A 14,352-nucleotide genomic window follows, 5' to 3' on the forward strand; every position below is an offset into this window, starting at 1 on the left:
AGAGTTCACTGTTGGAACCCGAAGAGGCTGAGTTTGTCTCGTGGGCTGTGTGTTGCTGATTCTCCTAACCTTGTGGATGGATTCTCAAGTCAATTCATGTGCCAGATACTCAGTTAACATCCGACAAAAGAAAATGGGATGTGGCTGTTCAAAGAGGAAGGAAGGAGGGAAGTAGAAGGCTGGGAATTCTGCACTGAAGAATCCCAAGGAGTAACTTCAGGGATTTCCCAGTGGTTGTGTGAGACTTCTGGGAACAGCAATGTTCTAAAAGCAACAGACTGGACACATGCTGCCCTATTGGCCTGTAGCTGCATCAGATTCTAAAGAATGTGAAGGCCAACGCCTGACTTTTTCATCATCCTTCAAGACATTCATTGCTATCTATTTTCCAGATGGCATTGTAAGTTTCATGAGAACATACATTTCTTGGGGAAAATGTAGAATATACATTGACATGGTGGTATATGCCTCTATTTACAGCTAGTTGGGAGATAGAGATAAGAGGCTCACAGTTCAGAGCCGACTAAGGCAAAAGTTAGCAAGACATTATCATAACAAGTTATGATAATGGTGGTGGTATACATCCATGAACCCAATTGTTTGGAAATCCAGAGGTAGGAGAATCCTGGTCTGAGATAGTCTTAGGTAAACACCTAAGACTCTACCTGAAAAAACAAACTGCAGCCAAAAGGACAGAGAGTGTGGCTCAAGTTCTAGAAAATTTGCCTAGTAAGTATATGACCCTGAAGTTCAAATATAAACCAGCAATAAACACAAAAGCAAACAAAACACCAATAAACAAGTAAAAATAAAATGACAAATTTTGAACAGATTTGTACATAGGGTTCTCTAATAATGCAATCATACAAAATGCACCGATTTAATACACTATATCTAACTATAATTGGTGTTATCACAAAAGTCAGGCGCTCTAGCATCATCACTGAAATTTCAGCAATTAAAATTCACAAGTTCACCATCGTTAATGGATACAAGATTTCGAACTACCCAGTGCCTGATACCATGTAATTGTAATTCTCAGACACATTCTCATTATCTATTCCTATGCTTTATAGGTTTGGGTGTGTATAAAAGCAACCCATAATTTTAGATAATTGGATGTTTAAAAACTTACTAAAATTAATTTTCCTGTGCCTATAATTAATAATAACCAAATAGAGGAAGAACACTGTTACAAGCAAGATTTAAAGAAATACAAGCTTGGGGGAGAAGGGGGAAGAATGGACACCTTTTTGTACACTGATATTGCTAATACATTCCTGATTAATCTAATCACAGCTTTTCTCAAGGCTACCCAAAGAAGCTCTTATCTAGCATACTAGCTTATTCAGGGACTATGTGTGACTCTGAGACTTCAAGTCAGCTCCTGGCACTGCCAGGTGCTAGAATACTAGGGACTCTTCTTCAGTTTATGGAAAAGAACTGGGCATCTTTTGATGGTAAAGAAAGCCTTTCTCTACTTGTTAGCTGCACTAAGCTTTATCCCACAATGGCCTTTATGCTTCGGTGCATAAGAGAGAAATTGACATTCAGCTCCATCTGATGTGTTTGTTTGCTAACTTAGCAAAGGCCCTTCTCAGAAAGGAGGAGGGCCTAGAAGAGTCTCCCCCTTCCTGGTAGGCCTCTGGGAAGGAGTTCTCCTTCCTGACCCAGGTACCTTTACCAAGGGCAGAAGACACTTACCAAGGGCTCCAGCTCCTTGCGGTCTATGAGGTTCATCTCTGTAACAAAGTAATAGAAGTGTTTGTAGCAGGTGTTGACGTGGGCCTCTGCGCCCATCACAATGACCCGGTCGAAGTGATGGATGTAGACGTGGACAAAGACCCGGAAAAGGCGACACAGGATCTTCTTGCAGATCTGAAGGAAGTTCTTTGGGAATGGAATACCTAGAGATGCACAAAGAAAAGGCATGGAACTGTGATGAAACAAGCTAAGCTTCCCCTTGCTCTAAAATAAGAAGTCTGGCAGAAGGGGACTGGTATTCTGACCACAGTAGTAAGAGGGAGCAGGCAGGCCCAGCAAGTTGGAGAGTGCCTTACCCCCTTCCATCCAAGGAGTGAGGGAGCTAATGGGTTATAGCCAAAAGTGGCCACAGTGGGGGTCTGAAGGCAGGGGTCGTTACAGCTTTTGATTATTCATGGTAATTGAGAAATCTGGAGTGCTGTGTAAACCAGCTGCAGTTTAAAATAACAAGAAGTCTTTCACTCTCATTTCTTACACGGAAAACAATAACATAACTAAGATTGCAATCTACTCATTTACGAATTCTGATCTAAAATGGTTCCTAAGGGTACGGTGTTTCTGGAGTGGGCAAATCCACTTTCGTGTATTTGGGAAGGTAAGAGCTGGAGAATTGTATATCCCTGACACAGAAAGGTTGTTTGGTTGGAGAGGTTACATAGATTTCCTGTCTGATGACCCCTACAACCAGTTGGTCAAAACAACTAACAGCAGAATGACAAGCTTCTGTCTCTCTCTTACATGCTAGTGAAATGCTTGTTATTTATACTATCCTTTGACTTTATTTGAATTCCAACTCTGCACCTTTCCCATCTCTGTGACCAGGGACAAGCTCTGGTTTCTATTCTGTGAAGAGAGACCACAGGATGGCCTTCTCTGGTCAGGATGGAAGTGTGTCCATGAGACAGAGGGCTTACAGTGCCCAGGACATAGCAGACACGCTCTACCTTCTCTCTGCAGGGAAGATCAGGAGCATCTATTGGCTGTACAGATAGCTTCTTTGTCAAGAAAAGACAGGTGAGAACATCTCCTTTAGCTCAGTCAGGGCCAACCAGAGGGCTAGGAAATCAAGAGTTTTGCTGCCCTTGGATCCACAAGGACCTGGGACAGCTATCTGCCATAGGCATTCTTTAAGGAAATCACTTGGGACCTCACCTCGTGGGCAGGTTCAGAGATGGGGCAGGGCTGGCAAGAAGCTGTGGCAGGATCTGCCTCCCCAGGGTTTTCATACTGATTCCAGTTTTATCTTCAAAAAACAAAGTGGCAGCATAGCAAATGGACTGGAAGGGAGTCTCTGCCTTAGTCTGACAATAGATACTGGGTAACAGATGCTGGGAGTGGGGAGAGAGTGAAGGAAAGCCCAGGAGGAGGGAAAATGTGGCCATTTGAGGGGCCCACGGTTTTCTGAGGAGGAGGAGGACCAGGGAACTTCACTCTTAAGCAGCACAGACACCTAGCAAATGAAAGGGAGAAGGAAGGGTGGAAGGAAATGGTGCATAAGAAGCCATAAAAGACCCAGTGCTGGGGGCTCATGCCGATAATCTCAGCTACTTGGGAGGCTAGGATCTGTGGATCCTAGATTGAAGACAGCTGGCTTCAAGACTCTTTATCTCCAATTAACCACCTACAATACACAGTGGAGCTGTGATGCAAGTGGTAGAATGACCTGAACAAAAAAGCTAAGGCATAATGCCCAGGCTCTGAGTTCAAACCTTAATATCAATGCATTTTCATATGCTCATGCACATCCACACACACACACACACACACACACACACACACACACACACACACCACACAAAACAATAAGATAGCTAATATATTCTGCTGCCTGCATGGAGAAATGTGCTTTTCCTCTTCAGGCTTTAAGATCACACATAAGATTGCAGCATTATTCACCATAGCAAAGATATGGAACGGAACCAACCTAGATGTCCCTCAGTTGATGAATGGATCAACAAGATGTGGTATTTGTACACAACGGAATTCTATGCTGCTGTCAGAAAAAATGACATCACCCCATTTGTTAGGAAATGGAAAGACTTAGAAAAAATCATATTAAGTGAAGTAAGCCAGACTCAAAGGAACTTAGGCTCAATGGTTTCCCTCATTCGTCATAATCAGTAGAAACCTTGGGCTCTACTAGCAGAGATGTGCAATAGAGCAAAACCTTGATACATAAGGCCATATAGTATGAAGCTAATTGAAAGGACCTCTAGGATATTGAAACAAAAGCCATATAATGAATGTTTGTTGTCCTTAATGTACTATGTTATCTCTCATCTCTTTTGCTGTCCCTTGGTTATCTCATATTGTTACAGTATCTCACTTTGTTATCTGATATATTGGATATATTTGTGTTTGGTTATTTGAAATTGGATAGGGAAGGGGGGAAAATCAAGATGGGGGGTGGGGGAAGGGTAATGGGGACCAAGACATGAGAAAGGGTATCAATGTATGTGAATTAATGCACCTTCTATCTGGCAAAAATCATGTAACCCTTTTATTAATTACAATAAAAAGTATTTTAAAAAAAGATCACACATAAGCCTGGAACTAATGGTAAAAGCTAATATTTACTGAGTACTTACTGTTTTAGGAGAGACTGGGCCAAGCACTCTGTGTGAGTTAGCTGACTGAGTTCTCACAGTTTCAATTACTGTTTCCATTTTGCAGATGAGTAAACAGATTTTGGAAAATTAAGTAGCCATCCAAGGTCTCACAGCTGGCAACTAGAAGAGGGATTTGGTTCCAGGTAGCCCAGTAGTCTGACTCCAAGGCCAGAAACACCCAATAGCTTGAACTCTGTGGCTGTAAGTCTCTGCACATCCTCTAGCTCTAAGGCTGGCCTTCCATTCAGGAGTGTCTGAGCTCTCTCAGGTATGCTCATGTTTCTGCTGGCTCTGGTCTGGTGGAGACTCAGCAGCTGTTGGAAACATGGGTCATTCCCATGATGCCATTCCATCTGCATGTCCCCACTCCCTATGTTAAAGGCAGATGAAGCCAAGTCTAGGATGTATGAGGGGTGAACAACACAATTGCTAGGTACCTCTAGATAATCCCTAATCTGTTCTCAGCCCTGCCTGATTCTACTCAGCTCTAAATCCCTTGTCTCAGCCTTCCATTCCTTTCTTGGTCTCTGCCTTTCTTGGTCATTGCCTGGCCCTATGGTAGTTTGCCTCTTGTCTCTTCCCATTGGATTATTACTTTAGGATGGTTGACAGAAGTCAGTTTTATAGCCTAGAAAAACCTAGTTTAATATCCTAGCCCTTCTCTTTACAAGCTGTCCAGGCAAGTTACAGTAGCATTAGTTTATTATAAAGTTAATAAGCATACTCACTTTGTAGTGTCCTTATGACAGTATCTGTCCTATGCCTGACACTTCATAGGAACTTTGAGACTAAGTTCTGTTTTTATTAATTTCCAGCTGAAATGCTTTGGATGATCAGGAGTCCAGGCTAAGAATCTCTTGGTTCTGCCTGCAAGGTTGACTTGACTTCTACCATTCCTTCTCTTGTAATTCCACTCCTCAAAAGTAAAAGCGGCAAATGACTCAAGTCAAGACGTGCTCAGTATGCCCCACCATTCTCACCCCAGGCCAACTGAAAGTTAGGAAGCTGGGTGTGCCAGTGAGCCTGAAATCCTGAGGGATTCTCAGGCAAGCCAAAAATAAAATCCCAGGTCATTTAGGACAGGTTTGAGAACAGAAAAGCTGTAGGCATTTGGGCAAGTCTTTAGATTATTGATGGCTCTGATGCCAATTCTGTAGTCTGTATACTGTTTTACCCTTTCCTCCCTTAAGATTAGTGTGTGAGTTTTAAATAAGCCAACTTCAGAAGGTGGGAAATGGAATGAAAGGAATGATTCCTCCAGATGTAGAGAACACATATGATCTTCCCTGTGAGGGATTCTGATTTATCTACAGCTTTTTTTTTGGGGGGGGGGGCTGGTACTAAGGGCATGAAATAAGGGCCTGGGTGCTGTCTCTGAACATTTTGTTAAAGGCTGGTGCTCTACCAGTTGAGCCATAACTCCGCTTTCAACATTTTGGTGGTCAACTGGAGGTAAGGGTATCACAGACTTTCCTGCCTGAGCTGGACCTTAGTCTCCTGAGTAGCTAGGATGACAGGCATATCAATAGCTGTTGCCACCTTGATGCTTCTGCAAAGAAGTTTCCAATCTAAATACAATAGCCAAAGAAGCCAGGCATCAGTTGTTCACACCTGTAATCCTGGTTGTTCAGGAGGCTGAGATCTGAGGATTGTAGTTTGATGTTAGGGGGGCAGACAAGTCCATAAGACTCTCATCTTCAATAAACTATACAAAAACCCAAAAGTGGAGCTGTAGCTCAAGTGGTAGAGTGCAAGCCTTAAGTGAAAGAAGCTCAGGGACAGCACCCAGGCCCTGATGTCAAGTCCCAGGACAGGAACCAAAAAATAACAATATTTTTTTTAAAAAACTAAGAAAAGTGAAGCAAAAGGTCACACACACACACACACACACGCACACACACTTTGTATCATTTAATCCCAGCAGTGCTCTGAGCATGGTATTATTAGTTCAGTTTTTAAAACTAAGGCAAATAAGGCTTGGCTAGCGATGGAGACAACCCAGATGCCCCACTACAGACGAATGGATACAAAAAAAAGGTGGTGGGCCGGGAGTTTGGCCTAGTGGTTAAAGTGCTTGCCTAGCATGCACAAAGACCCGGGTTCGATTCCTTGGAACCACATATATACAAAAAAGCCAGAAGTGGTGCTGAGGCTCAAGTGGTAGAGCTCTAGCCTTGAGAAAGTCCAAGAACAGCGCTCAGGCCCTGAGCTCAAGCCCAGGACTGGCCAAAAAAAAAAAAAAAAGGTGGTATAGGGCTAGGAGTTGGCCTGTAGTAGAGTGCTTGCTTAGAATGCACAAAAACCTGGTTCAATTCCTCAGTACCACATATATATAGAAAAAGCTGGAAGTGGTGCTGCGGTTCAAGTGGTAGAGTTCTAGCCCAACGACAGTGCTCAGGTCCTGAGCTCAAGCCCAGGACTGGCAAACAAAAAAAAAATGTGGTACATATATACAATGGAATTCTACATAAAGAACAGACAAGATAAAATAATGGCATTCACTGAGAAGTGGATGAATCTAGAGCAAATCATGTTGAGTGAGATAAGCCAAGACCAAAGGAATAAAAGGCACATGGTATCCTTGACCCAGTATTCAGGTACCCAAGGTTATTGACATGGTCTTGAAGATATAAATGTACCTACATAGACATAAAAATCTCTGATGGGATATATACTCTATAGACATAATATATATTATGTGGATTGATATGTATCTATGACATACAAACCCTCAGCTTAATTTTAATTATGTCCTAAAATTTATGTGCCAATGATCGCATATAGATGCCTTTCTTGAATACTTCTTTGTTAAACATGGCATTTGAAATATGATGTAAAAAAGCAGTGTTCATAAAATCTTTTAATAAAAAAAATAAAGCTTGGCTGAGTTTAAGAATTTGCACCAGACCACACAGCTAAGAGGAGAAGGTAGGGATTTAGCTGTAAAGCTCAGGTTAATCTCCATCCTGTTATGACAGGTTGCATGGTGACAGGGAAGAGATGACTGAAGACCAGCAAGAAGAATGAACGACTAGTGGGTTATCTCTAAGAGATGCCTAGCTAGTGACAATGCCTAGCTGTTCACAATGGTAGCCTGTTCATGGCTCAGTCTTGGTACAGGGAGGTCCATGCTGCCTACATAATAGCATTCACATCAGAAGCAGAGCCAAACCTCACTCTTCAGCCCTACTGCCTTTCTAGAATACACAAGATGCTCTAGCTCTTCTATGTAATGATTTTCTAGTACGTATTTTAAACATCACTAATCCTGATAGATACTTGGCTAAAAAGAAAGGGCCATTGGGTCAAATATATTTGTAAAAACGCTGCTTTCGTAAAAGTTTGCAAGAGAGCCAAGCATAGTAAAGATCTGGGAATATCTGCCGGGGGCGGGGGGGGGGGGGGGAGGCATTGTCTAGTTAACTCTAGAGTCCCCTTTCCCTACAGTACCTGTAGAGTCTGTAATCAGACGTCTCAGACTTCTAGATTCACTATCCAATAACAATGTAGACATATACAAAGGTGTTAGTCACTCTAAACCTCAGCTTCCTCATCCAAAAACACCAGGGTTATATCAATATTATCTGAAGCTTAAGATGTGGTTAGTGGATTAACTATATATGCATATAAAAGGCTTTGTATCATGTCTTGCAGATAGTTAGCACTGTACTGTGAACGGTGCCTTTATTGATCTTATTGATACAATGTGCTCTGCAATAGTTTCTGGTATTGAATCTCTCTTACATGTTTATTTTCAAGAACTTAAGAGTGGTCATGCCTTTTATGGCTGTAAATTCTGAACAAGGGGATTGCTTTATGCTTGGAGTCTATCTTTAAAAATAGTAGGCACAGCTGAGTGCTGGTGGCTCATGCCTGTAATTGTAGCTACTCAGGAGGCTGCGATCTGAGGATCCCAGTTCAAAGCCAACCGGGGCATGAAAGTCCATGACACTTTTTTTTGGGGGGGGAGGAGGGGTTATGGGGATTGAACTTGGGCACTGTCCCTGAGCTCTTCAGCTCAAGGCTACCCCTTACCTTGAGCCAAGCCCCACTTCCTGTTTTCTAGAGGTTAATTGGAGATAAAAGTCTCAGGTCCTTTTGTGTCCAGGCTGGCTTTGAACCTTGATCCTCAGATCTCAGCCTCCAGAGATCTGGTGTGAGCCACTGCATCCAGCTTTCCAAGAGACTCATCATCAATTAACTACCAGAAAACTGTGGCTCAGGGGTAGAGTGCTAGCCTTGAGCTGAAGAGCTCAGGGACAGTGGCCAGGCCCAGAGTTCAAGCCCCACAACCAATCAAAAACAAAAAAAAGTTGGCACAAGCAAGTAAGGAAGAAGTCATCAATCAAATCTTAATCAGAAAAGAGTAAAGGTCTAATTTATCTAAGATATGAATCCATCGTATTTCCATCTTGGGGAAGGAAAAAGAAAAGCCCACAGCAGTAATAATAGTTTTTTTTTGTTGTTGTTGTTGTTTTTGCCAGACTCTTGAGATAGTGCTGGCATGAAAGTCTCACAAAATTTTGGGGAAATGGGAGGAAGGAGAGCTCTGTAAATTAGCATTTTGATCCAATTCATAGAGGCAAAAAAAAAAAGAAGACTGAAATTCCTTTTAAAAAATCATTAAGCCAGGGAAGGGGCGGGGGGGGGGGGCTAGAAGTTTGTCCTAGGGGTAGAGTGCTTGCTTAGCATGCATGAAGACCTGGGTTTGATTCCTTGGTACCACATACATAGAAAAAAGCTGGAAGTGGTGCTGTGGCTCAAGTGGTAGATTGCTAGGCTTGAGGAAAGCCAAAGGACAGTGTTCAGGTCCTAAGTGCAAGCCCCAGGACTGGCAAAAAGAAAATATTAAGCCAGAAGTTTGGCCTGGTAGTAGAGTGCTCTCCCAGAAGGCACAAAGGCCTGGGTTCAATTCCTCAGTACCATATACACATAAAAAGCTGAAAGTGGCCCCATGGCTCAAGTGGCAGAGCACTAGCATTGAGTAAAAAGTGTCCAAGGACAGTGCCTAGGCCCTGAGTTCAAGCCCCAGGACTGGCAAAATCATTAAAATATCCCTATTCTTTTTTCAGTCTAGTTATTTTCAGGTGGTGATAGTTAATTTTCAGTCCTGTACTCAATTAGAAGTTAATGCCAGACAATATTAACCAGTAGTCTCAAGCAAAATAGATTTCTGTCTTAAGGGCATATAGTTAAACTTTGACTAGTCTTATTATAACCCAGGCCAGCCTGTGATAATAATTCCAGACAGTTAGATAGGAACTGTTGTCAGAAAAAAACAACCTTTGACCAGAAGATCTCTCAAGAGATTTACAATCAATAATTGAGTTTCAAAGCATGTCTATTCTCTGTCCCACCCTAAGCCTAATCACACTCTGTGAATCTCAGGGTCAAGATGAGGAGATTTCAGTCCTCAAGAAGTTGGCCTGAAATGAGAAAATATGTGCAGAGGACTGTTCCACAAAAGGAGATGGATAGACAGATGACCTGGAACTGGATGCCCTGAGGTCACACTGAATGGCCTCACCTGAGCCAGTGGGTCAGGACTGAAATAGAGCTAGTGACCTAGAACAAGACCAGGCTGAACTCAAGATTCCAAAAGAAGAGGAAGCAGCCAACATGCTTGGGCACAGGCCAGAATCCAAACCAATCACTCATCAAAGGTACCAGCAGGAATCTGCTCAACAATTAGACTTTGAAGTACGATTGGAGTTTGCTTGGTAATCAGGCCCAAGGGGAGGCAGTCCAAGGAACTGGGATGAAGGTGGAGGGGGAGGTGAGTCTGTAGGTTGGAGACTCGAAAGGCCAGGATGAGACATCTCCACAGCTTTGGCTGCTGCTGGGGGAAGGCTTGGTACTCAGTCAGGCACCAGCGTCTGACTGAGCACTGCTAAGTTCATGAATGTGTCTAACCACAACATTCTGATCTCCGGGCCACATTCAGTGTGTGAGCTAAATGGAGCATAGAATATAATAACTTCTCTGGGGCTTCATGTGGATTTGCCTTTCATCTCTGACTCAGTAAATCTCAAAATTAAATAAAAATTCCAATAAGTTCTGAACTTTAATCCATTTTTCTTTTTTCTAAACCTATTCTTTCCTCCCCCTACCCACTAGGCCTGAAAATTCCCCACTGGATATTTCCTTTTGGGACCCCCCCCCAAAAAAAAAAAGAAAAGTTTTCTACACAATTTGTATTGTTCCTTTCATGCCTTTACAGAGGCCTCCAAAGGGAAAGATGCCCATAGAGAAGGCAGAAATGCTTTGATGACAAAGGACCCAAAGTTAGACAAAACCCCAGGGAAGGTTAAGCTAGGGCTTAGTCATTCCTGTTTCAATTTTTGTCTTTCCCCTCTTCTGAAAAGAAAGGCTGACATTTGGAAATGAGACTGACCTGTGATCAGGGCTGGTATTAACCTGGGCATTGGAGGTAGAAAGCAGGAAAGCTTATCTCCATGAACTGCAGACAACTGCCACCAAACACCCAATGTCCTACAAGCAGCTGGCAGGTATTCCATCTCTCCCAGTCACCATTAGGCCATCCATGCTTCCTCTCTTCCCTCATTACTAGATTCCAGGTTTTAGGATCTGTTCTGGTCTTTCTTTTGAGCAGAGGTCACATACAGTATCTGCAAGGTGATTGGTGGGAATACCTGTCTCATGTCTGTGGCTCCTCTGGAGTGTCTCTTCATAGGGTCTGTCTTTCTCTATAGCGCCCAGCCTGGAATGTGGAGTGGGGTGGGTATGAAATAAAACACTGCTGATCAATGGGATGAGAGCAGAGATCCTCCATCATCTGCCTACTCTGCAATCAGAGGTTGCCTGGGGATTTACAGAGCTAAGCTGTGATGGAAGGGATCTGAATTCTAGTCTTCCTGACAGAAGAGCCTCTGTGTTCATTCCACTCTGCCAGGCAGCTTTTGCTGAGTTCTCATGGCCCCTTTTATCTCAGTCCAATCCAACTTAGAATTGGGGCGACAAAACTTGTTAAATGATGAACATGAAAAAGGGTAGGCAAGTCTGATTTTATTCCCCAAACCATGCATCAGGGCTAAGGATACTCGTAAGTGCTTGGTACCAGCACAAAATAAATGAACTCAGATTGCAGTGAAGGTATTTCTCTGTTACTTGCCTTTGAGCAGGTTTGCTAACTTCTAAGATGCTGGGGCTACTTTATTCAAGGACAGACTAATAAGAATAGTGAGTGACAAAGAGTACTCTTGGTAGGTGGTAACTCATGGAGATATCTAGTGAATGGCAAGGATATCATTATTTGAAAAGATGACTCTTCATCAGAGCTGTGAAGCTTTAGACAGGCACAAGAAACAGGACAGGTGAAGTTGCCATATCTCTAAAAAGCAAACTCTTCACTGGAGAGTAGATTTAGAAAATTTGTGATATGTGGGAACAGCATGTGAGCTGTCCTGTGAGTTTGACATGACCCATGATGAGACCTAACGAACTAGCCAAGCCTTTGGGGACCCCTGATGGTATGTCATTATCAATAGCCAGAAAGATCCACATTTTTCCTTTAACCTGTTATTCCTATCTGAGAACATTTTGCCCTGTCCTTATTGTATTTGGGGTCTTAGGAATGTCCATGTGAAAATCCCTCTAGAAGTCATAAAAATCACTCATTCTCAATAGCTCATGAATAAAAACAACATCCCACACACGTGGGAAAAGAACACAGACCTCCCCCACTGGCACCATGGCTGAGAACATACCATTTCTAGAATGCTTGCAAAACAAAATGCAACTGGATCTCAAGGAGAAACGAACACAGATGTTTCTTTAGAAAAAAATATTCATCCCCTCTTCTTAGTTTCCTCTCTCCCTTCTTCACATGCATCCACATCCCCTGCCTCTTGCAAAGATATCACTGCATATGCATTTCTCTAAAGAAGCCTCCTCCTCTGGCTGATGCAAACTCAGGCGGAATCCTTTCAGCAGATGTTTTGTGTTATCTCAACGTGTTCCCTAAGAAAGTGTCTGTTCATCCTGCCAAAGCAAACAATCCTGAGCAGCGGGACTTTGTTCCTCTGCCTGAAAGCAAAAGTCACCAAACAAGCTGACAGCTGCAACTGGTTAGAAATAAACTGGCTACCACTCCATTCTCCACCTCCCACCATCTGCCTTATCCCAGTCCCCTGGTGTTACCCTCCAGTCTATCATCAGGGTTGGACTAAATGAAAGGAAAAGATACTAACATATGCTGATTATATCTTCAAAACAGATTGTTAATTCTTTCAGACGTGCCATTTTCTAGGCTTAGGATATGCTGTTTCAGCCTCCCAAAGAATCGACTGTAAATACAGTGTGACTGTATTTGTCACACTTCCCTTCACCTCCCCTTGCTATTTCCCAGCTACCAGAGGCTGGTACTCCACTGTACCTATAGAAAATGACCTTCACCCTCTATTCTTTATGGCAAGGTTGAGAACATAGATGAAGACTAAGAAAGCCCCAAGAAAACAAGAGAGGCGTATTTATTTTCAGTTGCTAATGAAAACCACCAAAACAACTTCCCAGTTTGAACCAGGTATGATGGCACACACCTGTCAAATCTCAGCACTTGGGAATCAGAAGCATGAAGGTGGTGAGTTGGAAAATAGCCTGGGCTACATAGTGAAACCCTGTCTAAAAAAGATAACAAACAAATCAATTAGCTCTCTCAATAAACAAACCTCCTGAGTTTAAACCTTCCCAGTTTGCTGAAAAGCAAATAGGCCAAATGACATGGAGTAAGGTGAGAACAAGGTGTTAATGAGCTTCAAATGAGGCTGAAGAGCCAGTCATCTGATTTGGAGTCCCAATTCAAGTTTGAAAATGACCAAGAGTCCTAGTCATGGATGTGATACTGCAAATATCCTCATCAACAAAGTGATTCTTCATTCACCAGCAGGGTCTTTTTCATATTAAGAGGAGGACAATTAGTATGAAGTCTTGTTCTGCATGGCCTCTGATCTACCAACAGCTCACTGTCCCCACTATCTCTTTCTTAGCTCAAGCCACCACTTCTTACCTGGTTCCTGTAGCGTCCCCTTAAATGAGCTCTCTTCTACTAGTACATTACTCTCATCTCCACCAGGTTGGTGGGGGAATCTTCCTGATGCAAATCTCACCAGGAAATTTGTCTTTCTGCATAAAACTCATCCAAGGTGAAGGCAAAGATAATCTAACACATGTTAATTTCCCCAGCATCATTTTGTGGTCCTTTCCATTTGAATGTAATACTTCAGCCATTCAGAGCTTGCTTTAGTATGTGAGTACTAACATATTACTGACAGCTAGAAACCTGTTTATCAGCTTCTCCCTTTTTTTTTCTGGCTAACTCCCATTTGTTGCGCAAACCTCCACTAAGCTCTCGAATCCCCTAGGCTGATTCCCCCCTGACCACCACTTCTTATTTCAGTTTAGTTATAGGATTAGGCATATCATTATACCTTCTGCTCCTCTCAGAATACAGATCATGACCTCTTATCACAGTCTTCCTTGTTTCCCAGTGGACTAAACCTGGTGTGACGCCAGGAATTTTTTCATAGTTGCAGTCTTAGAATCTAGCAGATACCAGAATATGATGGCTCTTCATTAGGGTTTGTCAGGTGAATACAATGGACCTGTTTATAATCTTTCTCAAATGCATGCATTGAAAGTGGAACTCTCAACATGATGGTATCGAGGGGGTGGGATCTTTGGGAGATGACTAGGACATAAAAGCAGAAATTTCATGAATGGTATATGTGCCATTATAAAGGAGAACTGTTTTTCCCTTCCTTCATGCTATGCTACAGAGACTGCCATCTATGAGCCAGGAGGAAGCAGGCTTTCACCAGACACTGAATTGTCAGACTTATCTTGGACCTCCCAGCTGAAGGGACCCCTTTCTTGACTTCCCAAAATCCATCCACTCTAGGCATTTCCCATATTTATGACAAAGGACTTGACCTGAGGCAGGGGCTGCAGAATCTCTGATAAC

General features: G+C 42.7%; 1 protein-coding gene across 1 annotated transcript in view; it reads right to left on the minus strand.

Moving 5' to 3' along the window:
• Positions 1–14,352, minus strand: part of Mob3b (MOB kinase activator 3B) — a 168,907-nt gene that overhangs the window by 26,032 nt on the left and 128,523 nt on the right. Inside the window, exon 3 of the mRNA XM_090330078.1 lies at positions 1,705–1,907. Within this exon, the coding sequence (XP_090186204.1) occupies positions 1,705–1,907 (203 nt within the window). The remainder of the gene's footprint in view (positions 1–1,704; positions 1,908–14,352) is intronic.

The sequence above is a fragment of the Megascapheus bottae genome, chromosome 3 (genome assembly GCF_031878675.1).
Source record: "Megascapheus bottae isolate mThoBot1 chromosome 3, mThoBot2.hap1, whole genome shotgun sequence".
Classification (NCBI taxonomy): Eukaryota; Metazoa; Chordata; class Mammalia; order Rodentia; family Geomyidae; genus Megascapheus; species Megascapheus bottae.